We start from the raw sequence: 26,512 nt of genomic DNA, 5'->3' as shown, positions 1-26,512 counted from the left end.
GGGAGAGGACGTGCAAACGTTACTGAATTAAAAACACGACATTCATTTAAGGTCATCGCGTGTTTTGTGAGCAAATGCTTTTGCATATTCGTAGTGTTTCCTCCCTTAAATGAAATATCTACTTTTCAAATATTGCAAGTTGCCCTGTTGTCATCCGTTCTCGTGAAGTATAACCAAACTTTTGAGTGTTTGAGCTGCCGTGTTTCCTGCCAGGTAAATGACGCTCCGCAACGTGGTGACGTCGTTCTGGAATCGATAATCGACTGGAATCGATAAGGGAATCGTTTGCAAACATGGCAAACAATTCCAAGGAGTTGAAACAGTGGGAACCGGTTCTCAACAAGAACCGGTTTTCGATACCCAGCCCTACTTGCTGCTGTAAATCAATTTCTCTTGTGGGATCAATAAAGTCTATCAGGGAGCCCACACCCCTGACGCTTGAGGCTGTTTCATTTCAGCTGGAAGATGTTCAAACAGGAACACTGGTACAGTCTGGAAAAAAAAAAGTGTTTGGCAACCTGGTGGGCATTCGCCTCCCATTGGGTAATAATTGCTGGGAGGCCCGTTCAGCCTCTGTTGCCCTGCTGTAATGGCTCCACCGATGCCATCAAGCTGGAGACTCGTTGGATGGAAACATGTCGAGAGCCAAGTGCACGATAACAGTAATCGTTTTCTTACTGCAAACAAAACATCACTACCCTGCAAACACAGACTGTGTGTGATGCTAGGCTGTGTTATGGAAATCTCTGATCAGTAACAGCTGTACAGCCTGACCAACAAGTTTGTTTTGGTAACTGAGCTTCTAGTATTCCATGACTCTGTTACTCAGCACTGATCAGCAGCTGTACTGTGCATTTCCCCTTATTCTATAATGCGAGTTCTCCTTCTCTCTTCAGATGTACGTAGATGCTCCAAACGCTCGCCAGTCAGTGTGCAGAACATTTTTACACTTTTTACCCTGACTGTGAAACCTAAACGCTGCATGCTTATTGGATAACAGCTTGTGATGGACACATCTGGCCAATCAAATATTACAGATGTGGGTGCTCAGAATATTGATATCTTTATTTCACAACTGAAATGAGACTCAGGGGGAAAACAACAGTTCACTAAAAACATTTCGATTGTGTACGATTCCTGATGGAGTTCATCTTCAGCCGCACAGTTTCCATCATTAATGTTATCTATCAGATGCAATCAAAATTCAGCATCCCCCACCCATCAAGAACCAAAATAAACATCAGATTTGGATGTGGCGACCGCCGTGAAGCAAACAGCCACTGTCTTTAGAATTAGCTCGAGTAGTTAAAGTGATCAATGAAACCTCAAACATTACAAAAAAAACTTAACAGTTCAAGTTTAAAATGTGACACAAACTAAATCTACATCGACATGAGAATCTGGACACAAAGTATCAGGAGCACATTCAGCTGGAGTCGGGCTTGGCAGTCTCGCTCGTTGTTTTGGACGTCTTCAAGTATTTCTAGGAGAACGTGGACAGAATCCATAAGAAACCGATTAGAGCAGAACAAGTTCTTTGTGATCAAACAAATGTGTGGACATGTAAAATGGTCTGTTACAATCAGAGCCTAAAGTATAAGATGAATCTAACCTACGCCAGGTGTGTTTTACCTGTAAGGCTTTTATTTTGGTCACGTTAGCAAACTTCTTGCCTACTTAAGTCCTACTTATTTAAAGGTGCACTCAGACTGGTAATAAGTAGGAAACAAAAACCAGACTGAGCTCCATCGTCATACATCCAGACTAATAACTGCGTGTTGCTACCTGCAGGGTCTCGTAGTGTTTGCGGGTTTTGCAGTGGCTGATTTCAGCCTCCTTGGAGCCGCTGAAGAACCGAGCGCACACCTTACAGAAAAAACCCGTCTTTGGGACCAGGAACTCCATACCTGTGGATGGACACACAGAATGACTCTTGGTCTAACTGTGGGGTGCATTTTAGCAGTAATGCATAAATCCTGCTGACTCAGAGTTTAAATTCAGATGTCAGGACATCCAAACAGCTGTGAATGAGCCATGCTAAACAAATACAGACAATACAGTTTCTTACCAACTGGGTTGCTGGGGTCAAAAGGAGGGAGGGAATGTTCTGTTTTTCTGGGAATTTCCATTTCTAATTTGGGCTTCTCGCTCTCCTCTTCAGCATTGGGGTTTCTTTCAGATTGCTCCTGTTTCCCTGCAACAGACCGGACAAAAACAGGGCTTAACTCAACCCCTCGATCTTATCCCAGGTGACCAGTGCTGTTTGTTCAAACAGAGTCCAGTGATTTCTTCGGGGGGCAAATCTGTGTATGGCGCCATCAGCCAACCACTTCTTCTTCTTAAGGTGCTAAATGTAAGAGGCTAAATGAATCCACCTCACCAGTTTCTGCAGCTGTCTCTCTCCTGTCCTTGTTCTCCTGATCCTGCACCTTCAAGTGTTCCTCCTGCTTGACCAATCCCATCTTCTCTTCTTCAACAGACTCACGAGGTTTCAGAGGATTCTCCTCATCGCCATCTTGGCTTCTTTCTGCTGCTAAGGAGGAAGCTGCTGCAGGGACAGGGATGGGAACACTTTGGTCCTCTGGGGTGAACTCAGCAGTTAATGAGGTATCTGAAGGGCAATGACAGACTTCAGGTTCAAGTATGCCACATACAAAAGGGCTGAAAAAAAACATGGTTTATTCAGAGTACCTGGCTGAGGTGTGATGTCAGCCTCGGATGGTTTATGCACTGGGCTGTGTGCAGGCTTGGCTTGTGAAGCTGGCGGTGGGGACACAGCAGCACTGGGAAGCAGATCAGCTGTTACATCCCCCTCAGGTGTGAGCTCACACTTCGCTGGAGCTGCTGTGACATCAATGGCTGCGTCCTAGAAGTAGAAAACAAGAGGCGGCACATGCTGCTGTAAAGTTTCTCACTCACACTCAGGTCCACCTCATGTACCAATGACACAAGGATCAATAATGCACACACCAAACCCACATTAAAATCACTTTCTCAGTATCTCTAAAGTTAGAAATATCCTGTCTCAGAGTGACGCTGAAAAACTAGTTCCTGCATTTATAACTTCCAGGCTGGACGACTGTAATTCATTATTATCAGGACGTCCTAAAAACTCTCTTCAGCTGATCCAAAATACTGCAGCAGGAACTATTTCTCCCACAGTGGCAGTAAATCCAGAACTGAATTTAAAATCCTTCTCCTCACATACAAGTGAATCTTCAGGCTCCATTTCATCTTCTAGACGGTGCTGCATCAGCCCCACAGAGCTCTCACACTGCTGTTTACCTGCTGTTAGTAGACTGGGAGGCGGAGCCAGTTTCAGAGGCTTTTCCTGTTATAAAGGAGTTTTTGCTTCCCACTGTGGGGTTTCTCTGTATTATTGTCCCAGCCTATAATACAAAAATGCAGTGAGGCGACTGTCTCTGTAATTTAGTTCTGTAAAAATAAAACTCCTTCAGTGTTGAGAGCCTCTGAGTGGATTAGACATGCTGGCTCTCTGTGACTCTCTATAACACAACACTTGTGCTGCTACACAACAGGCTGCAGTCCAGAGACTAGCAGCTGTTGTTCTAAGACTCCCCAACAGATCTTTTTGATTTCTTCTTATCAAATATGTATGAATAATTAAAAAGTCATTAAGATCGCAATTACTGACCGAAAGAATGGCCTGCTTAATAATTCCCAGATTTGTAGCAGCCCTTACTCCAGCTTCATATCAGGCTTTTAAAGTCTTCTTTGAGCTCTGGTGTAGATTTAGTTTCAGTTTGACTAAAGAACTGAAACACAGGATCTTTGTTTTTACCACAAGCCTGCAGCATCCATTCTGGGGCGACCGTGGCTCAGGGGACGCACATCTGTAACCGGAAGGTCGCCGGTTCGATCCCTGGGCTCTCTGTCCTGGTCGTTGTGTCCTTGGACAAGACACTTTACCCTACTTGCCTACTGGTGTTGGCCAGAGGGGCCGATGGTGCGATATGGCAGCCTCGCTTCTGTCAGTCTGCCCCAGGGCAGCTGTGGCTACAACTGTAGCTGCCTCCACCAGTGTGTGAATGTGAGAGTGAATGAATAGTGGGATTGTAAAGCGCTTTGGGTGCCTTGAAAAGCGCTATATAAATCCAATCCATTATTATTATTGGATGTCTGTGGGTGCAGATGAAGCAGTGGAGTCATGAAGATTAGGAGACTTAAAGTGTAAACATGGATAGAGTGATGGAGACAGGCCTGTGGACAGCTAAAACCAGGAGGGTCTGTGGTGACAAGAAACCAAACAGACCCATAAATAAATAATGGCGGTGTTACCGGTCACCCTCCTAGTAGAAACACCCGTGGTATCTATTGGAAGCTCCTAAAGCTCGTTCTCTGGTTACTGCATTCACACTAGGGCTGCCACAAACGATTATTTTGATAGTCGACTAGTCACCGATTATTTTTGCGATTAGTCGACTAATCAGATCATCATCCATTGGACGTAAAACTACAGCTTATTGCACCAGCAGCATCTGCTCTTATATAACTATCATTAGCTTACAGCTTGAAGTGTTTAAGTTAAGTGCTAATTAAAAATAAAGACAAGATGATAGTTTATTAAATTTTGATGAAGTTTGCAGATTGTTTCGGTGAAGTTTAATAAACTCCTTGCTATCTAAAATATAACAGGACACCGGAGTAAATTCTGGAGCATCTCACACTTCTGATAATCAGCTGTCTGCTTGACGTTTATTCAGCTGTGTGAAAACTATAACTTTAATCTCAGACAAACCGATTTACTCCGGAACAAATAAAATACTAAAAAAAAGCCAAACAATAACATTTTAAGCTAAGTGACTGCGGTGGGTTTGAAAACGATTTGCGGGGAGTCCGGTGTTCTCACGGCTCTAGTTAGCCTAGCCTCCGGCTAGCTATCGAGCTAGTGGGTAACAGATGTCTCCGAAAACGTCGGAGCGCTTTTGAAAATATGTGGTGTCCTGATAAACTGAGCAGATATTTGAGGTTTACACAGCTACATTCTCGCCTGAAAATATGTTAAACGTTTATTTTGTGACCCGGAAAGAATAATAAGAGTAATATAAAAACTAACTAGCTGCCGCCATTGTTGACAACAGAGCTGGGCTGCGCTATGAATTCTGGGACACAGCTTCTTCTTCTTCTTCGGGGTTTAACGGCAGCTGGCATCCTCGTACATGCAGTGCTGCCATCTTCTGTTTCAGTCCGTTATTACACTCTTAAATCCTGCTATTATTCCTGCGTCTTTTGTGATCTTACAAAGCTTCAAACGACGCGTCGACTATTAAATCAGTCGTCGATGATTTTGATAGTCGACGTAATCGTGACTAGTCGACAAATCGTGGCAGCCCTAATTCACACAGGTGTCCGTGCCACCCGCCTGGCAGGGTGATGGAAGCACCCCATCAGCCTTTACAGCTGAGGGGTAAAAACATATTCTGGGTATTTCTTCTTTATAATCCCCGAGAGCCTCCATGTCATTTCAAGGTTAAATGAACTGCCACACCTAGTGACAGGTTGGACTTCAGAATTCACCGAGTATAAAAACACCAGTGGCTAATAGGAGAACAGAGCATCGGCTGAAACGTCCTTAATCACAAGTGATAACCGCAGGAGAATAAAAAGTCCCTACCTGTCGATTTCAAGCTCTATGTGCACACAGCCACGGTGAAGCTACCTGTGGAGTGCCCTGTGGGACACATGTGGGCGGGGTCTCCCCTTCTTCTGATCTTTCGAGTGGAAGCTCGGCCACATCTCCGACTTCGTCCACTGTGACAAAGTCACTCATGTCGAACGGGAACTCATCCAGCTCCTCCTCCTACGTTCAGGGAAGGACAAAGAAACAGAATTGCGAATAAAACGATGCCCTCCACACGCTTTAAACTTCAGCCTTTGCGTCTCCTCACCGCTTTGGTTTCAGCCTCCATACTGTGGCGCTCATCCCTCCCGTAGCTTTGCCTGGATCCCTCCGACCTGGAGGACAACCTCGACCCCGATAAACCGTTGCCGTGGGCCCTCTTCCTCTCCCTTCTTTCCCTTTCCTTCCTCTCCCACTCCCTTCGTTCCTCCTCCCTCCTCTCCCTCCTGGATTTTTCAGTCCACTCCCTCTTAGCTCTCTCCTCCTTCTCCCAGCCCCTTCTGTCCCTCTCCCGCTGCCTCTTCATTCTCTCCCTCACCTCCTTCTCCTTTCTTGCGTCCTTTTTCTCCTTCTCCTGCCTTTTCACCTCACCTTCCACACCCATCTGTTTTTTGGTCATCTCTTTAGTCTCTGTTGTTTTTTGGCCCAGCTTAGTCTCTGTCTGGTTTTCCCCCTTTTCTCCACTGGGGGGTGCTGCTCTGCTGCTGGAGTGGCCGGTGGGTCCTGTTCTGCACTCCACAAGCAGCGCATTAACCATGGCTTGAGTTACCTGGTGACGTTACAGCAGAAACACTGTTTTAATTGTCAAAGATCATTTTGTATGCATGTAATCACAAGTTTTGTGCGTACACACCTTGGGCAGCTCGGCTGCTTCCTCAGAATCTGCTTTGCCTTCCAGGCGAGGTGGCTGTGACTCTTCTGCAGCAGTTTGTTCACGTTCTGCTTCAGATGCACTGACTTTACTCTCCTCTGTCGTCTTGATGTCAATGCCTGACGTTCCCATTGTGTCTGCTTCTAATTGATTCTCCGGTGCAGAGTCACAAACCGTGAGCTCGTCTTTTTCCACGTTACCGTCTTTGCACGCTTCTAAAACCTCTTCAACTGTTTCCTCCCTGCCCGTCATCTTATTAGCATCTCCATCACAGTGTTTTTCAATCCTCTCCTCGGGAGACTCTGAACTGTCTTGGTGTGCTGCTTCCTCTCTGTCTGCAGACGTCTGCTTTGCTTGGCCATTCGCAGGTGTATCCTGCAGATGCGCACGCACACACACACACACACACACGCACGCACGCACGCACGCACGCACGCACACACACACACACACACACACACACAAGCATTTAAGAAAAGCTGAATCTCCAGAAATGAGTAAATGTACATGGACCCTCTTAACTATAACCAAATATCAGTGGTAGTGACCTCAGGTGAATCGTGAGGGGCAGTGATGGCTTTGGTCTGCGTGCTGGCTTTGGGGTCAGGCTTGCGGGAGAAGAACAGCGGGTTGTTCTGGATTATACACGGAAACGCCTGAAAGCGCTTGTACACGGACAGGGCCATGGCTGCAGTGGCCATCTCACAAATCACCTGAGCAGGAAAAGAAAACGTGACGTTAAGCACATGAGATTTCTTTGTTTTGCAAAATATTTGTCGGGACTGTGAGGGGTTCATGTGGACGTCACCCACTGCATTTTAAATGCTTACTCTCAACCACAAAGACAAACAAGCTTGTTAGCAAACTGCATCCATAAAGTGTATGTCTGCAACACACGGGCAAACACCTGTTTAATGCTATAAAGTTGAGTCCTATGTCAGTCTTTACAACATTCCTCGAGGTGAATGGACTCGCAGGTTTTTAAAGCCGAGCAGCTGAGTGCGAGTCCTGGAGAACAAAGTGGTGCACAGCTGCACAGACGCATAGCTCTCACCATGCTGCTGAGCACGAGGGTCTTGATGACTGTTCCAAAGCGTCGCACCAATTTCTCGACTTCAGAGGACCCGCTTGGTGTGTCGGGAACATTCCCAATAACCAGCAGGCTGTTCCAGGCGACTGGAGCTCGACTCTGTAACACACAGCAACATTTAATGACTTGCAAACTAGCACCGGATATGGTTGTTGCTTCATTTCCTTCAACTGTATTTTTGTCATTAGATTTTATTTAGGTCGAGTAAATAATGAATAAATATATGGAACATGGAAAAAAATGTGTTCAAAATTTCAAAATCCACCTTCGCCTTTTTCTCAACTTCCTGCATTCACACAATGTTCAGAAACATGACCTGTCACTCAGCGGGGATCTACAGGGGTGCCCCCCCTACAGCTACTCCAGTGCAGACAGTGCAGTTTATTAAAGCAAGCTGACAGTAACACTTTTAGCATGGCTACAACAAACCTTAAATATACCACATAGGCACCAAAGATATGGGCTACAGAAAATGAAGCTATAGACTATATGTATATGAACGTGTGTACTTACTGCATTTGAACCACACTGAATGCACATTACAGAGCTAACACCTGCATATGAGTGTAAAATAAATGGCTCTGATTTGGTCTCTAGATGCGCCCCTGCTCTGACCTTGAAGTCAAGGTCACTGAGATTCAAAATGGTCCTTTTTACAGTACACAGAGCTCTGGTGTTAACAGGTGACTTTCGGGAAGCCTGACCTTTGCTCTGGAGGTCACTGTGATTTTTGTAGACACACTTCTGGTATTAATTTAAACTCCTAAGTCACTTCGCTCTCGAGCTATCTGATTTACAAACCACCACCAGCCTTTCATGACTCAGGGGGAAAACTCAAAAGACCTCATAATGTTGGAATGAAGGACATGAAGATGTACTCACTAATGGATCCACTGGTCCCATCAGAAGATTGTAGAGCGCCACCTGCGTGAAGAGTGTTGTGTTTAAATCAATCGTTGTTTAAGGAAACCAGATCACTTCTTTCAAACTTAAGATGCATGACACAGAAAACTAGAAGTAACAGAGGAGTAAAGACAATCCACAGCACAGTCGTACCGGTGTGTTGAAGCTGATGTGTTGTTTCAGGGGGGTCAATTTAACCTCACAGTCTTTCACCTTGGCAGGCACAAACGTGTGGACCTTTACCATCTCCTGAACAACGTCCATGTCTGGCACTGACACAAGTGCCTAACACACCAAAGGAAAGTCATTTGTTACACAAACAGCATCATCATTTTCCACTTTCAACATTTCTGAACAAGGACACTGAACAATATAAAAGGAATCTATACAGGAAACAGTCTGCAGACATATTGCTTATGGACACTATTAAAAGTGAAAACACACTCTTACGAAATGTGTTTACTAATGCAAAAAGACGAAGGGGGAAATCCCACTGATCCAGTTCCAGGTACTGGCTTTAACCATCCTAGTGCGAGCTGATCCGCAGCCAGGCAGAAATATCATTTTGTATTTATGACATTTATTGAGAAACTAACCACAGAGACAGTTGAGGCTAGTCTAAGAGTTAACCTACAGAAGCCAAACCCATGTATGTGTAACATTAGCCTGGAAGAGTTGGTTTAGTCAACAAAGGTAAAAAAAGAACCTGAAACTGTCAGCTCTGCTTTCAGTTGGTTGAAATCTGTGCATGCATGGTCACTAATAAGAGCAGGTCACATGACTCACTGCTGCTAGCTGCATAAAACAAACTTGTGAGTTGCTGCTTGGTGATGAAACGTGACATCCTCGACGTCATCAGTCATATGCACAGATGTAATATCTAAAGCAAACTGATGGGAGAGACGACACTTCTCTTAACCTGAGACTTTTCAGGTGAGGATGTCTGTCTCACGTTGCTGTGCAGCTGTGTCAAAGCACTTCCTCATCTATTAGAAACAACAAAGTTTAATTACTAACCTTTCCCATTTGTGTTGCCAGGATGATGTCAGAGGGAGTCCCAAAGGGCTGGATCAAGTTAATGATGTCACATTCTGACCAGCCGCTCTCAGGAAGTCCTGTGATCAGCAGCCTGCCTTTCTGTATGAGACAGGCTTGTTTGTATTAACCGATGTCTTTCTCGTTACTACTTTTCCCAGACAGACATAGTGGAATATGTTACACTAACTAAGCTTCAGTATACAGATTATGTACCTCACTAGATGTCTTCTGGTCAGTGTTGCCTTCTGCAGCTGAGGTGAGAGGGCGACAACATGAGTTAAACAGAGCTTCCAGATACAAAGGCAGCAGCCATGAAATACACATCTGCACATCAGCTGGGTGTTTAATTCATCTAAGACAGACAGTGGAAGTCATGATGTTTGGATTTTGTTGAAGTGGGGTATTTGGATCATGTAGTGATGACTGAGTCTTATCTTCTGTTACTATGACTACATTAAAAGTTTGCCAAAACAATGTGGATGGAGCAGCTCTCATTTCTAGAAATATGGACGAATTTATTAAACCCCCCAAAATATGACCAGAGTTGGGACCAGGAAGCAGAGTTGCAGTCTTACACGCCTCTCTGCAGCTTCTCTCCTAAGAAAGAACAACACAGTATCCACATCTGAACCAAAGAGTAAAACAGTGAAATGTGGATTATTAAATATTAGGTCTCTCTCCTCCAGTTTGGATTCAGGAGACAGACACTATCTCTACTTTCAAGATTAGGCTTAAAACTTTCCTTTTTGCTAAAGCATATAGTTAGGGCTGGACCAGGTGACCCTGAATCCTCCCTTAGTTATGCTGCAATAGACGTAGGCTGCCGGGGGATTCCCATGATGCATTGAGTTTTTCCTTTCCAGTCACCTTTCTCACTCACTATGTGTTAACAGACCTCTCTGCATTGAATCATATCTGTTATTAACCTCTGTCTCTCTTCCACAGCATGTCTTTTATCCTGTCTTCCTTCTCTCACCCCAACCAATCACAGCAGATGGCCCCGCCCCTCCCTGAGCCTGGTTCAGCTGGAGGTTTCTTCCTGTTAAAAGGGAGTTTTTCCTTCCCACTGTCGCCAAAGTGCTTGTTCATAGGGGGTCACATGATTTGTAGGGCCTACCTTACAATATAAAGTGCCTGCTGTGATTTGGGTCTGTATAAATAAAAATGTAAATAAACTGAATTGAATTTTTAAAAACACAAACTAACATTTATGGCAATAGCTGGTAGTTAAGTAAACCATGACTCATGTCTCTGGCGGTACTGCAGATGTTTCCTACCTGTGTCCGTTCCAGCTGCATCTTTGTTCTGTTCTACGGACGGTTTGCTGTGAATGAAAGCAGCGACCAATGATATGAAGATTAAAGAAAAACAGGATTTCAAAAGAACCATCAGGAGGGGTCATTCTGACCCTGTCCAGTCACGTTTTTCATTTTTTAATCATATTCTTCTTTACATTTTAATTAAGACAAAACAAGTATTTAGGTACATGTTTGGAGGGTTTTTTTTTTACCTCTCATAAAGGTAAAATAGAGATTAGAAGAAACTAATAAAGGGTTCAATAAATAAGAGATTTAAATAATGTCATTATTACAGAGGAAGAACACTGAAGTTTTGGACAACGTGTGGCATTCGTTATAAAGATGAGACAGACTGAACAGCTGACTGGCTACATTCTAACACCGGGCCTACAGCTGACTGCAAACAGAAACACATTACATGAAGTTTGGTAGTTCTAGTGTTGAGCCAATAACTGTGACAAACCTGTTAGCATCAGCAGACTGTTCTCCTTCAGGTTTCTGTAAGAAAGAGGGCGGAGCAGTGAAAAACAGGTGTGTATTAACACTTCTTCATCTTTGCATCAGCAGGCTACAGGAGGGAGGCACAGAACACCTTCTGTAGCTGTCACAACACTTGTTTTCCAGCTTTAAGCCTCACTGAGGAAAGTTCTAGATTATCATCTTGCTCTGGAACCATCTCAAGGCCAGAAAGCCGGCATTGTCTGGATTATTACACGGACATGATTCAAAACAGGAAAAACATTTCTCACACCTTAGCTACTGAAGCTGTGATGTGCTGCTCTCTGATGGAGAGGTTTGTGGAGGTGGCCAGAGCCTGGGCGTCTTCAGCCTTCACCATACATACAGAGGCCTGAAACACCAGCAAAGAGATTAGACGAGCCAGAAAGAAGGAACACATGCAGCAAACTAACAGATTACCACATTTACAGAAAGGATAGATGACACAAAAACCAACCGCACTTTTTATTTTTACTTATCAGAAACACCCCGCCCACTGACCCACATCTGACACTTCAACCGCACCTTCTGTCCTTGGCCCTTCTCGCTCTCCTCTGAACACGGCATGAGGATGACATTATTGATCTTTCCAAAGGCCCCGACCAAATCGGTGACCTCCTGTTCAGAGGCGTCCTCTGGGATGCCCGTCAGATACACCAGACGATTGGCAACAGACTGAGAGTCCTGTGAGGCTGGAGTCACAGTTTTCTTCTTCTTCTTGGCCGGTGGAGGCTTGGCAGACTTGCCAAAGAGAAAGCAACAGCACATGTTTAACCTCAGTTTGTGATAAACATGAGCATGACAGTCAATATGGGTTAAAGAACACAGGTTTAAGTTGGAAATATAGTTGCCAGTTGAACAAGATCTGGATGAAATTACACAGGTGAGGAGAGAAACCTGTAGCACACCTTTACTGCCTTAGTTACCTTTTTTGCCAAGGTAACTTTTTTTATTGTGTTGTCTCAAATTAAATAATCTAGTCCTTGCTCTTCCAGCGGCTGCCACTGTCCGGTTGTTCAGTGATGACGCGACGAATCCTACTTCCGGGTCTAAAGTAGTCTGCGTTCAATATGGCTTTTGTGTTGTTAACATGTTTAATGTTATGTATTTTCTTCTATTTGATCTCAAAAAGCTCCTAAAACAGTCAGTGATCACTGTTGACCTCCCTCGGCTTTTATTACCGCTAATCATTTATTTAAGCTCAGTTTTTAAAACCTTAGGATGTAACTACAGCCCAGCCCATGCAGCAGTATATGAATGACTAACCTCGTATTGTGGATGGATTATCTCAGTTGTTCTCCTGGCTGAAGTTTGGTCCTTTTACAGCATCCTGCCATGCGATTACATTTGTTCCTGACCACCGACAACACTCACGTTAACTTTTATCGAGTGGAAAAAAAGTTAGCTTGTTTATATTATGCTAACATAGCTGTGTCGCTAGCGGTCACGTAGCACATCATTATATACCAGCTAGCCCAACTTCAGTAACCCTACAAACGTCACTGCTGTTTAGTTTTCTGTCTTCATTTATGCTGGAAGTGATAACAGAGCTGTACGTTTGAATTTGTTTCCAAAACCCCGCAGTCAGGACATGCTATATTGTATTTAGATAGAAGCTAGCGAGCTAACTCCCTGCTAACTTCTAACTCCGTTAAATGTCATAAATTCCGTTTTCATGGATGCCTGGATGTTAAACTCAATTGTTATACCTGGTAGAGCAGAACGCTGATCATTGTAAATCAAATCAAATTCAAATCAAATTCAAATTTTATTTGTCACGTACACAGTCATACACAGTACGATATGTAGTGAAATGCTTGGACAACTGCTCGTGACCTAAAGAGAACAAAAAAGGAAAAGGCTATGAATAAGATAGGAAATAAATATGAAAAATTAAAAAGGGTAAATTTAACTAGGAAGGAATAAAATATAAATTAAGGTTAAAAATGAAATAACTGTACAACACAAATTAGAATGAAGGGTAAATTTAACTGGGAAGAATAAGATAAAATATATAAATTAAAGTTGAAAATAAAATAACTGTACAACAAAATACACAATATAGAACTATATAAGAATGTATGAAGAAATCTAAATATAAATAAATATATACACAATAACAGCAGCTGTACAAGTATTAACTGGAAATGAAGAATATAGTGACCAGTGTTGTGCAAAACCAAAGTCCAGAAAGTCCAGTGTGTGTGTAAGAACCATATGTGTGGGTCAGTACTGTGTGGTGGTGTGATTGAGAGACCGTATCGCCTGCGGGAAGAAGCTCCTCCTCAGTCTCTCTGTGTTGGTCTTCAGGGAGCGGAATCGCTTTCCTGACCTCAGCAGAGAGAACAGTCTGTTGTTGGGATGGCTGAGGTCCTTCACGATCTTCCTGGCCTTGGTCCAGCACCGCCTGCTGTAGATTGAGTGCAGGTCAGGGAGCTCGGAGCGGATGGTGCGCTCAGCTGACCGCACAACCCTCTGTAGAGCTCGTCTGTCCTGCATGGTGCTGTTCCCGAACCAGGTTAAGATGTTTCCCGCCAGGATGCTCTCTATGGTGCAGGAGTAAAAGTTCCTGGGCACCTTGGAGGGCAGTTGGAAGTCTCTCAAGCGTCTGAGGTGGTAGAGACGCTGTCGGGCCTTTTTCACCACGGTGTTGATGTGACAGGACCATGACAGGTCCTGCGTGATGTGAACTCCGAGGTATTTGAAGCTGTCCACTCTCTCCACTGGGCACTCGTTGATGACGGGGGTCTGGTAGTTCCTCTCCTGCTTAGTGCTGAAGTCCACTATCAGCTCCTTTGTCTTACTGACGTTTAGAAGGAGGTTGTTCCTCTGGCACCAGTTCTCCAGATTCCTAATCTCCTTCAGGTAGGCCGTCTCGTTGTTATCAGAGATCAGGCCCACCACGACGGTGTCGTCAGCAAACTTGATGATGGTGGTGGAGCTGGTAGTGGCCACGCAGTCATATGTGTACAAAGAGTACAGCAGGGGGCTCAGAACACACCCCTGGGGGGCTCCAGTGCTGAGAGTGGTGGAGGCTGAGACATGTCCGCCCATCCTTACTGCCTGCGGTCTGCCAGTTAGGAAGTTGGAGATCCACTGACACATAGATGAGTTGAGTCCCAGATGCTCCAGCTTGGTGGTGAGTGTGGAGGGAATTATGGTGTTAAATGCAGAGCTGTAGTCTATGAAGAGCATTTTAACATAATTCCCCCTTCTAGTGTCCAAGTGAGTGAGTGATGTGTGGAGGAGATGAGAGATGGCATCGTCTGTGGAACGATTTGGACGGTAAGCGAACTGTAGTGGGTCCAGTGTGTCTGGTAGTGAAGAAATGATGAAGTCTCTGACCAGGCGTTCAAAGCACTTCATCACTACTGAGGTGAGGGCTACAGGGCGATAGTCATTGAGAGAAGCAGGGTGGGGTTTCTTCGGGACAGGAACAATGATGGACTCTTTGAAGCATGTGGGGATCACCGACTGAGATAAAGAGATGTTGAATATCTCAGTGAACACAGGAGCTAGCTGGTATGCGCAGTCTCTTAGGATACGACCTGGGATGCCGTCTGGTCCTGCTGCTTTCCTGGTGTTCACTCTCTTGAAGGCTCTCCTTACTTCATGCTCGGAGATGACGAGCACGTTTCCGGTGCTGGCAGTATCTTCCTGTCTGCAGCCGTTAGCGCCGCTAACACTAGCATTGTTGGAGACCTTAGCTGCAGCCTTGAAGCGAGCATAGAAAGTGTTCAGCTCGTCTGCCAAAGTCACGGCCGCGTTCGTCATACCGGTTGTTGGTGTTTTATAGTCCGTTATTGTCCTTAGTCCCCGCCACAGGCTCCTAGAGTCACTCTGTTGGAGTTGTGACTCTAGTTTCCTCCCGTAGCGCTGCTTCGCCTCTTTCACCGCCCTCCGCACGTTATATGACGCGGCTTTGTACGGGTCCATGTCCCCCGTCGTGAGTCCCGTGTTGTAGGCAGTGGTGCGGGATCTCAGAGCATCGCGGATGGTTTTATCCACCCACGGCTTCTGGTTGGGAAACGTTGTGATAGTCTTTGTCTCCACGGTATCATCCGCTAGTTTCCCGATGAATCCCACAACCGCTTCCGTAAACACGTTGACGTCATCGTCGGAGCTGTTTCTGAACATGCCCCAGTCTGCGTCATCGAGTGCGTCCTGTAACGCGGCCACCGATTGATCCGTCCAGCGCGCGACCTTCCTCTGAACCGGAACTTCCTGTTTCAGCCTTTGTTTGTATTTTGGCATGAGGAAGATGGCGGCGTGATCAGATTTGCCAAACGGGGGGCGGGATTGTGCCTTGTAGCCGTCCTTGACCGTAGTGTAGCAGTGGTCCAGTGTCCTTTCACCCCTGGTGGGGCAGGTGATGTGTTGATAAAAGTTGGTTTGAGGTTGGCGCTATTAAAGTCCCCCGTCACAATAAGCGCAGCGTCCCGGTGTTGTGTCTGGTGCTGTGTGAGTGCCTCATGCAGCTCGCATAAGGCGGTGACCGTGTCTGCTTGTGGTGGAATATAAACGGCACTTACAATGACCGATGTAAATTCCCGAGGTAGATAAAAAGGACGACACATGATGGACAGTAGTTCCAGATTTGGTGTGCAGGAGCGTGTGAGAGGAACAACGTTCGCACTGTTGCACCAGTTGTTGTTCACCATTAAACACACGCCGCCTCCCCTTGACTTCCCCGAGTCCCGTGTCCTGTCCATGCGGTGAACCGAGAAGAACTCGGCCGGCTGGATGGCGTGGTCCGGCACCGCTGGGTTCAGCCATGTCTCGGTGCAGCAGAGGAGATTGCAGTCCCGAATGTCTCTCTGGAACTTTATCCTGGCCCTGAGGTCGTCAAGCTTGTTCTCCAGTGACTGGACGTTGGCGAGCAGGATGCTAGGCAGAGGTGTGCGGTGTGCACGAGCTCTCAGCCTGTTCCTGACGCCGGCTCGCTTCCCTCTAGGCCGCCGCCACTTCCCTTTGTTCTCCCTCGAGATCTCACTCGGCCAGCTCGGATCCGGAGTTAAAAACTTCGAATTGTGAGTACATTGTATACCAATAGAAACAAGAGTGTCACTGTCATACCTAATGTACCCAATGGTGATGATTTTGCCGATTTAGAAACGCTGAAAACTAACTTAAAAAACAAAGACAAAGAAAAAGTGGTCGGAGCCGTCGTGACGGCAGCCGACCTCACCGGCGCCATCTTAAATCAAAAATCAAATTTTATTAAAGATGAAAGACTTTAGACAGTTTTTCAACTCTCAGTAATGCCACAGTGATCGTTTGATATATGGACCTGCAGCGGAGTTTAGGCCCAGACACGGCTAGTGACGTCAGACTGAACAACCGGGTAGGCAGCACCGCATGCCTGACACTACATTACGCTACAGAGATGCAGTGTAAGCGTAAGGATTACATGACCTAAATGTTTTCTAGAACATCTCCATCTGTTCTGCTTTTTATCAGTTAAACATTTACCCAGCAAGTGTTACCAAGTTAAAACTGAAAATGTGGACTGAGGTGTGTCTGAACTGTGGCTTTTGTCAAGACTAAAATAAACTATATTAAAGGTGATGTTAGTTTTGTCACTTACTATCTTAGCCGTCTTAGGTCCATGCTTGCTCAGAGCCTTAAGGCCTTTGGTGGAGGGCTGTGATGACCCATGCTTGGAGCCGTGACCCCCCAAGCGTGAGGCTCGATCTCGGCTAGTGTCAGTGTAGTGCTTGGTTGAGTCACCGCGTGGACGCTTCACAGCAACGCGAGAGAAACTCGCTGAAACGGATATGCCGGGAAAACAAAAGGACAGCATGTTGTACCGTGTATTTGTTTCATTACTACAAGCTAGTGCATGTATAATAATATCAAACTGTTCTGTCAGGATCTGTAAATGTAGAAAACGTGGGACGGACACCAGAACCAAACCAGGATGTTTCTCATGTGCAAACACACACAGTTACACCAGTGTATATATTAGAGATGCACATTTCGGTGCTTTATTTTCCTGAGATGTCACACACTTTGGATTCCAGCCAATCATTTTACCTTTGCAAGCGTAGTAGGCGGGTCCAGGTACGTACGTTCTTTTAGAGCAGAGCTACAGATTAAAAATGCCCAAGGCGAAGCGGTCAAAGTCTGGCTGTACTTCACAGCAAAAGATGCAAACTCAGCAGCAACAAGTGCTTTAAGCTGATACTGTGATACTGTCAAAGGAGGCAACACCTCGAATCTGATGAAACACCTGGTGATGCATAGCGTTTTTTTAAAAGCCGAGAAATGCGCCGTATTTGACAGCTTGCTGCGAGACCTCACACCGAGCGCATCTACTGCGGGTGTGGTGCCTGTTATCGGACCTGGAGTTAGCAACATCCCCCAAAAACCCGAAGAGGAGAGTCCTGGCCCCTAGCCCTGCCAGTGTAGCAGAAATGATGAGGATGATGATGCAGCAGCAGCCGTTCTTCTCTGCGTGAGTAGCTTAATGTTGTTTGTGTATAATTTACGTTGAGTAGGCTAACCACGTTATTACATTAATGCATGTAAGGTGAACTAGCAAACATCATCATAGCTACATGCGGCTGTCTTCTTGTTTGATGGCAGATACTCCCTTCACCCTGGCCAAAAAGGCTAAAATGACCAAAGAAAAAGTGGAAAACAGCTAAACATGAGAGGTTTTTGGACAAAGTTTGTGTTTTTTCCATTGATTAAGCACTGCTTCCAGCCAAGAGTGATGCCATATATGCCCCATAGCTGCAGAAAAGGCTAACATTGTTATCTTTTTAAAAAAAAAACAGCTGAACATGAGAGGTTTTTGGACCAATTTTATGTTCTCCATTCTTTAAGCACCGGTTCAAGCACCGGTTCGAGCACCAGCACCATTTCAAGAGTACCAGTTTGGTACTGGTATTGGATAAAACCTAAATGATACCCATCCCTATATATCATATGTTGGGTGTTTTCTGACCAAAACAAACAAAAACCCACCACACAGGGGTACTAACCTGTTGAAACCCTGTCCCTCCTGGCGCTCCAGTACTGTCTGAATGTTCGGTTCATATTAGAAGGACTGCGTGAGCCAGTGTGGCGGTACTTCAACCGATCCCTGTGTTCTAAATGCAAAAAATGAAGATGAGTGAAGTCAGTGGTTTTCCAGCACAGCACCTCATACATAACAAAAGCATAGTGCACACCTTATTTAAAAGCCACAGGTTGCATCATATCTGATCTATGTAAATGGATTTCATTAGGCTACTGGTCCTGTTAACTGTTACCAGAAAGTTAAAAAGTGATTAAAGATTTGACTTGTTTAACTATGCGGCTAACAAGTCCAAATATATCCACTAATTAAGACAGACTACACCTCTCTTCATTTGGCCATGCTTCAGTGGTCTCATGATAAATAAAAAGCTGCCTGTTAGTGGGAAATAAACACCCCAAGCCTCCATACAATATAATTAGAGCCTATGCATTTAAACTACGGCTCAATGCAACAAAAGTCATCTTTAAAACCAAACCTAAAAACTGATTAGTGAACAGCTGAACTCAGTTTGGGAGCTGTTAAAAGGTGACTGCTGTTGTGATTTTGGGCTATATAACCAGTGTTGGGTAAGTTACTTTAAAATAGTAACTTAGTTACATTACTAGTTACTTCTCTCAAAAGTAACTCAGTTACTTCAAGTTACTCGTTACTTTCAAAGTAACTAGTTACTAGGGAAAGTAACTTTGGTTTTACTCAGAATTCTCTTGTTAATGTGTTGCTTCCATAACGTTGCCAGTCTTCTAGCTTGCTTACTTGCCACAGTGCACTGTGCCACCGACCAATAGAAAGAAAAAGATAATGTGCACATTTCCACGAGAGAAATCCCACGCCTGGACCGTCATTGACTGCTGCCATGATTCTAGCCTACGTCACAGAGTCATGTGCGCCTTTTACATCCAACACAAAAACTGCAGTCGTGGTGCTTTCGATTGTACTCAGAACTCAGAAATTCTGCCTTCTGAATAGGAAGATGTAGGTAACACCAGACTGCAGATGAGCTGCATACAGGGCTGGACTGGGACAAAAAATTGGCCCGGACATTTTGACTAGAGACCGGCCCACCATTATAGGAAAAATCATAAAGCCTTTGAATGAAAATAAACACTGTTGTGACAGTGATGTACACTGTTTTGATGGTATATATGCATCAATCTATCAATCGTTTGTTGTAAGATTCAGATAATTATTTTTTAAAAGCGAGACATTTTAAATGAGAATAAGAAAGAAAAGTATTTCTTTGTGCCCCCCTTTCCCTGTTAATGCCCTACATGCCCCCCTGGCAACACTTTGCTAGATCCGCACCTGCACAGTTACCAGCTGTCAGCTGCTTAGAAAAGGATGCTGGTGTTATTTGTCTCTCAGAAACAGTTCATAACTTCCCTTCAACTCATTCATGTCACCTAAAAGGTAAACCTGTTTCTCCATCACCTGTTCAGCTCTGATGATTCAGTAAGGACATCTCCTGGTTTCATCTTCATGTTTCCCTCTCACCACATAACCAAACCGACATCATGACCAGCAGCTTTACAGCTGTGGCTCCAGCAAACATCAGCTGATACTAGAAATTAATATTAAATAAATTCTAACAACAGCTGATCAAGCTTAAACGTGCTGCTGTTGTTTAGCGCGACATCCGCTGGTTTCCTCTTTCGGAGCAAAGTGAGCAATAAACAAACAAGAGAGACGATCAGCTGATCATTGATCAGTTTCATGATTGTAGAAGTAGAAACGGGAGAGGGAGGGGGGAGAATGAAAGAAGAGGCAGCTGTGCAGCGTAAACACAGAATAACTCCAGCTTTGTGTCTTTTTCATTGTAGCTGAATTACGGGACAAACTGTTCCTTTTCACCTCAATAAGAAACGCTAATACTTCTCTGAATACCAGACGGGACGGTTGGCAACTCTAATAACTTATGAACAAAATAAAGTTCAACATCATTAACTTCATAGCACCACCCAGCTGTATAGAAACTCCGTCATGCTAGCTAGCACGCAGTACGGAAAAAGTCAGAATAACGAAAATAAACTCCACCTAAACTTGGTTCATATCTGACCCAGAGAGACTGCAGGTCATAACTTCTTACCTGAGGTTCAGTTCACACTTGGATCGGCGGCCGCCTCGGGTCCCCTTTCCTTCATCCACCTGCTGGCCTCCACCACTTGCTAATGTTACTGAATCTGTGGAAGCTCCGCGATAGCCACCACTCGAAGTAACGAGTAACGACCCTATCTAAATCCCAGTAACGAGTAACGCGTTCCTGATTTTGGCATAATAACTAGTTACCGTGCTCGTTACCACAATAATAATGTAGTTACTGTAACGCGTTACTTAATAACGCGTTAGTCCCAACACTGTATATAACAAAAACTGAATTGAAATGGCACAAAATTATATTTCAGAGGAGTGCAGCGTGGTTACACATTGTGAACTGTGTACATCATGTTCCCTTCTGGTATGAGATGTACCTGTGTCATGCGTCTGCTGTGGGTAACGCTGAGGGGAATTACGCCTCCTCTGTGGCCTGAATGGGTGGCTGTCCACCCGACGTTTTTTTGAAGGAGGACTTGGAGAACGAGACAGGGAGTGAGACATGGAACGGGATGGAGAGCCATCCTTGGGATCCCACAGAGCACGGCTGCCATATCGTCCACTCCGACTAGAAACAGAAAGAAAAAAAAGACATTAAGTTGTAATGACCCTTCGTTTTAGCCAGGTCTCACACTATGGAGAGACCCAATCAAAGGTCAGGCTCCTGTTTCTGACTGCAGGGGGCTTTGGCTCTATGATGGGACACATATCTGGATCAGGAGAGCGATGCAGGAGGAGCTTCATGAAATTCTGTTTGCTGTTTCTTTCTATTTGTCCTCAATTTCTTAACAGCAGCCAATACTGCACAGACATGTGATTTTTTATAACTGGTTCCACTGTTGTGTATAGTTAACCCTACAGAGTGTTCAAGTGCCCATACTGAACAATAACAATTTGATAAAGCTGTTAATACCAATAAAGCACATTCTATGCAAGGAAGCAAACTGTAGTGAAGATTACTTTTACTCATCCATCACATATGGACTCATTTATGGAACAAGACAATTCAGAACCACCTTCAAATGTATAAGCAACACGATTTCTAAGTAATTTCTCCTTTTTTAAACACTAGCAAGTTATGTGAAACCTTTTCAAGCCATCTGATTAAAGTGACTTCCACCGGTTGTGCAGCTAAAAACAGAACCATTAGAGGACAGGTCTGACTGACCTTGGCAGATTTGGTTTCCAGCCAGGGTACCTTTAGAGAAAAACAAGAAGATGAGATTATCAAGAGAGTCAGGAACCTATCAAATACAAGACTCTAGGTCTTTTTCCTTGGTATATGATGAGACGATCATATCCTGAGGAAAAATACCTTCAATAGCCTGGAAGGTATTTGTTTAAAAGGTCATTGTCCTGATCGTGGCTCAGGGGGTTGGGAATCGCATCTGTAACCGGAAGGTCGCCGGTTCGATCCCTGGCCTCTCTGTCCTGGTCATTGTGTCCTTGGGCAAGACAATTTACCCTACTTGCCTACTGGTGTTGGCCAGAGGGGCCGATGGTGTGATATGGCAGCCTCGCTTCTGTCAGTCTGCCCCAGGGCAGCTGTGGCTACAACTGTAGCTGCCTCCACCAGTGTGTGAATGTGAGAATGACTGAATAGTGGCATTGTGAAGCGCTTTGGGTGCCTTGAAAAGTGCTATATAAATCCAATCCATTATTATCATTATTATTATTTTGACAGCTGAATCATTGTTGGCCTCATCCCTTCCCCTCTCTAACTGTATTCTCCCCTGAAAGGTCACTACTGGTGCTCACCCCAACTGATCGCTGCACATGGCCCCGCCCCTCCCGGAGCCTAGTTCCGTCAGAGGTTACTTCCTGTTAAAAGGGAGTTTTCCTTCCTGCTGTTGCCACATGCTCTGTCATAGGGGAGCGTCTGATTGTTGGCCTTTCCTTTCTAATAGTATCAGCTCTTTTTGTCCTGACCACCAGCACCAATAGAGCTGGAGTCCACTTACATGACAGAGCATTTAACTTATTGGCCCGGTATTCATCTGTCACAAAGTAATTCACAAACAATATGTGTGTAACTTTGCATGCATTTCTTACTTTCTGACACCTAAAAAAGCACAACAGAGAGCCAGTCATCACTGTTTATCCTGCTACACTGCAGGTAGAAGGTTTCAGGAACACATTAAAGATTCCTCACTTGTTGCGCAGATCTCTGCAGGCAGCTGTGTGGTTGACAGTGTTAACATGTTTAACCCAGTCCTGGAAAAGAAAAAAAAAAATCATCAAATCTTCATCAAAGACAGAAAGTCAAAGAAATTTAATGTAAATTCTGCGTAATGGATCTTTGTGTCAGCTGGCAGCATGGTGTGCAAAGGCCCGTGTCTGTGATTTGGTCTTTCTGCTCACATCATGTTACAGATGCTGGCAGAAGTGACATCATTTGTTTATCTGGTTGCACTCTTCTATTTCCATCATCTGAAGTGTAGTTACTCATCTTCAAACTAACAGAAGTTTCCTCGCTGCCAGAGAAAAAGGCAAATGCTGTTCAGACCAATCCAATGTCTTTTTCGGACACTGGATTGGTCTGAACAGCATTATTTATGTACCAATCACTTTCCTATGCTGTGGAATCCCTGTTAGATCCTGGGATGTATGAAAATGAATATATTCAACCATTTAAAAAGGTCATTATGCCAAGTGATTAGATGGTCTCCACCTTACTTATTCTGTCTTTTTGTGTGTTTTTTTTAAGAAAAGCTAAACCAACTGTCAAATATGGGAAATGTTTTTGTGTCTCGCAACTATACAGGTTCTTAAAGTTATATTAATTATAAGCCTAAACATAGGTGATTACAGACAATTCAACTTTATTTATATAGCGCCAAATCATGTCAACAGTTGCCTCGAGGTGCTTGAAAGACAGAGTACAAACAATTTTCAAACTTTGATGTCTCAATGAAAACACAATCTACAGGGATACCCACCACAAAACCAAAAACTAAAGCACTGAGTAAAAGAGTTTATTTAACAGTAGTAATTTTAAGAATTATTTCATTATCCTTGATTTTCCTGAGTTTTAACAACTTTTTAAAAGGATTTATTCAGTACACATGCTTATTACTACAGCTATTAAAAAACCAAGAAGTAGTATCCTGTTTAAGCAATAACTCGATGGAGTTTTATATAAAACAGCTAATCGGGAGAGTACTTTTTGAAAAAGCAGTTCCAGGTTTAACCTTTTGATAAGTTTGCGGAGTAACATGTTTCACAGTTAAGAAACAGCCGATTTCTCCTGCCATAGTGGCAACGCTTTCAAATCATTTAACTTCACCAGACAGTTGCCTCTTCTCTTGAAGAAAACCTGGTAGTGACAAGACCCTGAGGTTTCTGAAGAGGAAAAACCAAACGTCTGACTCTTCTGTTTGTGGAAGCACCTCCTAATTTGGGCGAGGATACGCAGATGCTGTCGGATGACTACACATCAACCCCCACCTCTAATGGTTGTTCTAAAGTATCAATGAAATCATTACGAGACAAAAGGAAGTAAAGAAAAATAGGTCTTTAAGTTGTTGCCATCTTAGCAAGTTGATTTCCCAAACAGTCAAAGAACCAAACAAGCAAAAAACAAAAAAAACAAACAAACCTCGATTTAATTACTATTGTGATTTAGCATCATGGATTCTCCATGAGGCTTTGCCATCACCAATGTTTTTTTTTTTACCTGTCCCCAAATAGTTGACTAAAAGTTGGTCAGTGAGAGGCATCTTAGTCAAAGTTCACAGGATGTGACAACATTTAGAATACTTTAATCATCCCTAAGGAAGGAAATTATGTTTTCAAATAACCATTTACTGCACTCCATTGATATTTAAGAGTAATTAAATATAACGGAGTAATTTGAAAGTGTGGGATTGCTTTCTTTAAAGTGGGGAAACACATGAAGTCCCAATGAATTTTATTTAAAGCTTGTTAAGTCCTACCTACTGATGCTTGTACCTCCACAGTTCTCTTTTTATCCCTGTGGTAGGGTATGTTAGCAACACTTAAGGGAACTTCAGCTGTGACAACAGCTTATATCCAAGACGGTGACGGCCACGTGTAGCTGTCAGAAGTACAAATATCTGGCTTAATTATTGATGATTTCTGCCTTTTTTGTGTATAGGAAACATCATCCATGCAAAAATATATAAAAGACAACATCTCGACAATTGTCTGGTGAAGATTGCGGACTACAATTTATTACTCAGAGGTACTCTTTTAGGAAAACTGTTGGACATTGTTAAATGGGCATTCACGAGGGCACTCACCTTTTCCTGGTCACACACTATGTGGCATAGGGAGCAGGTATGGGGATACACCTTTGGAGACACAGCTGAGAAATCACTTATCATGGTGGGTGTAGGTAACTTCTTGCCGCTGCTGTGTGGTTTTGACCCACACGAAGAGGACAGGGACCTTTTCGAAGAAACGTCACTCCTCGTTTCGGATGGCAGTCTTTGTTTGGTTCCATCACGCCTGTAGTCTCTGTCTAGATCACGGGATCTAGGAGATAGAGAAAGTTCTTTCCCTGGTGAATGACTGCTCTCGCGCTGGAGGCTGCTCGTCCTGCGATAGTCACTGTCTCCATGCTTGCTTGGTTCAGTGTGTTCCAAATGAACCTGCCGTCTTTCACTTTTATCTACTTTTGTAGCTGATGAAGAGGACAAGGCTGGGAACATTTTAACTGTCCGTTCACTAGACAGTAGTTCTCTTTTGAAGTTCCCCATGTTAGTGCTTTCGTCCTTGGTGCGACTGGCATGCCCATAGTCAATGACTTTACCAGCTGTCTGTGTAACAGTAAGGAGGCTGGGCACTTCTGGAGAATGAGAACATGCCAATGCAGACGAGTGGGAAGGAGGCAATGGCATGTCATGGGCGCTGTGTGAAAATGAGGATGAGCTAGTGGAAGCCGAAGTCTTCTGTTTCCCTGACTTGTTGATTTGGATATCACGGAGTATGAACGGCAAGGTGTCTGGGGTTAACTGATCATCAGGGTAGTGACTCAGGACTTCCAAGTCCTCATTTGAAAGTCCAAAGCTAGCCAAGATACTTCCTGCGCTCTCTGGTGTGTATAAACTCGGACCCTCCCCACTGGCACCATGGACATGCCGAACTTGGTTCGAAAGAGATTCACATACAGATGGAGTCCAAATTGAGAGTCTTGGTCCTGCTTGGGTGTTCTGAGGCTGTTGGGCCCCTTGTTGTGACTGATGACTTGAAGAAGGTGGAGGAGCAGCAAACAGTTTAGCTGGAGGTTGGTAGCTTGACCAATCTACTCTCTGGTGGTGTTCAGACTGACTGTCAGTGGGGAGGGATACTGGGTTAGAGCCAAAGTTTCCATGCTGACTGGTCCCAGAACCTTGGTTCTGGTGTGGATCTGGTTGGGTCATGTGATCAATCTGGCGGTGGTCCATGTCCCTGGCACCCCGGATTGCCAGTGCAGACTCAAGCTCATCAGGTAGTTGGGTCGGACGAGGAAACTGGAAACCCATCACCTGCATATTAGAGCGAGTCTGATGTTGATTCGGAGGTGGCTGACGAGGTGGTGGTCTGCCCCCATTAGAAAATGGCTGTGAGCCCTGTGGGTGTTGGTGATACATGGCAGCAGACAGACAAGGCCGTGTGGTTCTGTAGGTTTTATAGCTTGTGTACCCCACAGCCTGAGGTCGATTGAAAAGAGTCAGGAGGGCCAGGTGAGGAGGTAGCGCTGCTGTAAACCAGTTGCTGTGACACTGGCTGCCGAAAGTGATGGTGGCTAAAGCAGCAAGCTGCCGAAGAGCAATCTGTGCCTCGGTCTCAACCTGCGCCAATCGGAGAGCTATCACTCCAGCAAGACCAGCCGTAGGCCCAAATATGAAATGGGTCCCTCTGGTAGTGTCGGCGATGGTGAATGTTGCACTGGGCTCCAAATTAAGGACAGGAGTAAGATGTGAATTACTGTCTGTACGGACAGCGAGGCTGAGGTGAAAAGCAGAAATATACTATTACAAATAAACGAGAGTTCATTTTTCATTTCAACAGCAGCTTTTAAATAAAGTCTCTGTTTTATCTTCCAGGCACTTGA

The 26,512-nt window shown here is 44.5% G+C and overlaps 1 protein-coding gene across 1 annotated transcript in view; it reads right to left on the bottom strand.

The window, feature by feature from the left end:
• Window positions 1–1,040: 1,040 nt before the first annotated feature.
• Window positions 1,041–26,512, bottom strand: part of LOC113024789 (uncharacterized) — a 34,264-nt gene continuing 8,792 nt past the window's right edge. The window contains exons 2-25 of the mRNA XM_026172124.2: window positions 24,717–26,406; window positions 22,607–22,668; window positions 21,623–21,652; window positions 20,832–21,022; window positions 18,329–18,436; window positions 16,927–17,105; window positions 11,865–12,080; window positions 11,593–11,691; window positions 11,305–11,339; window positions 10,821–10,867; window positions 9,757–9,794; window positions 9,523–9,642; window positions 8,659–8,790; window positions 8,485–8,526; window positions 7,567–7,701; window positions 7,061–7,225; window positions 6,495–6,887; window positions 5,910–6,410; window positions 5,681–5,821; window positions 2,692–2,866; window positions 2,381–2,611; window positions 2,069–2,194; window positions 1,786–1,907; window positions 1,041–1,483 (exon numbers count right to left, since the gene is read on the bottom strand). Coding sequence (XP_026027909.2) covers window positions 1,427–1,483; window positions 1,786–1,907; window positions 2,069–2,194; window positions 2,381–2,611; window positions 2,692–2,866; window positions 5,681–5,821; window positions 5,910–6,410; window positions 6,495–6,887; window positions 7,061–7,225; window positions 7,567–7,701; window positions 8,485–8,526; window positions 8,659–8,790; window positions 9,523–9,642; window positions 9,757–9,794; window positions 10,821–10,867; window positions 11,305–11,339; window positions 11,593–11,691; window positions 11,865–12,080; window positions 16,927–17,105; window positions 18,329–18,436; window positions 20,832–21,022; window positions 21,623–21,652; window positions 22,607–22,668; window positions 24,717–26,048 — 4,677 coding nt within the window. The 5' untranslated portion in view covers window positions 26,049–26,406 and the 3' untranslated portion in view covers window positions 1,041–1,426. The remainder of the gene's footprint in view (window positions 1,484–1,785; window positions 1,908–2,068; window positions 2,195–2,380; window positions 2,612–2,691; window positions 2,867–5,680; window positions 5,822–5,909; window positions 6,411–6,494; window positions 6,888–7,060; window positions 7,226–7,566; window positions 7,702–8,484; window positions 8,527–8,658; window positions 8,791–9,522; window positions 9,643–9,756; window positions 9,795–10,820; window positions 10,868–11,304; window positions 11,340–11,592; window positions 11,692–11,864; window positions 12,081–16,926; window positions 17,106–18,328; window positions 18,437–20,831; window positions 21,023–21,622; window positions 21,653–22,606; window positions 22,669–24,716; window positions 26,407–26,512) is intronic.

Source organism: Astatotilapia calliptera, chromosome 6 (genome assembly GCF_964374335.1).
Source record: "Astatotilapia calliptera chromosome 6, fAstCal68.1, whole genome shotgun sequence".
In the NCBI taxonomy this organism is placed as follows: Eukaryota; Metazoa; Chordata; class Actinopteri; order Cichliformes; family Cichlidae; genus Astatotilapia; species Astatotilapia calliptera.
This window is presented reverse-complemented; position numbering and strand designations above follow the sequence as displayed.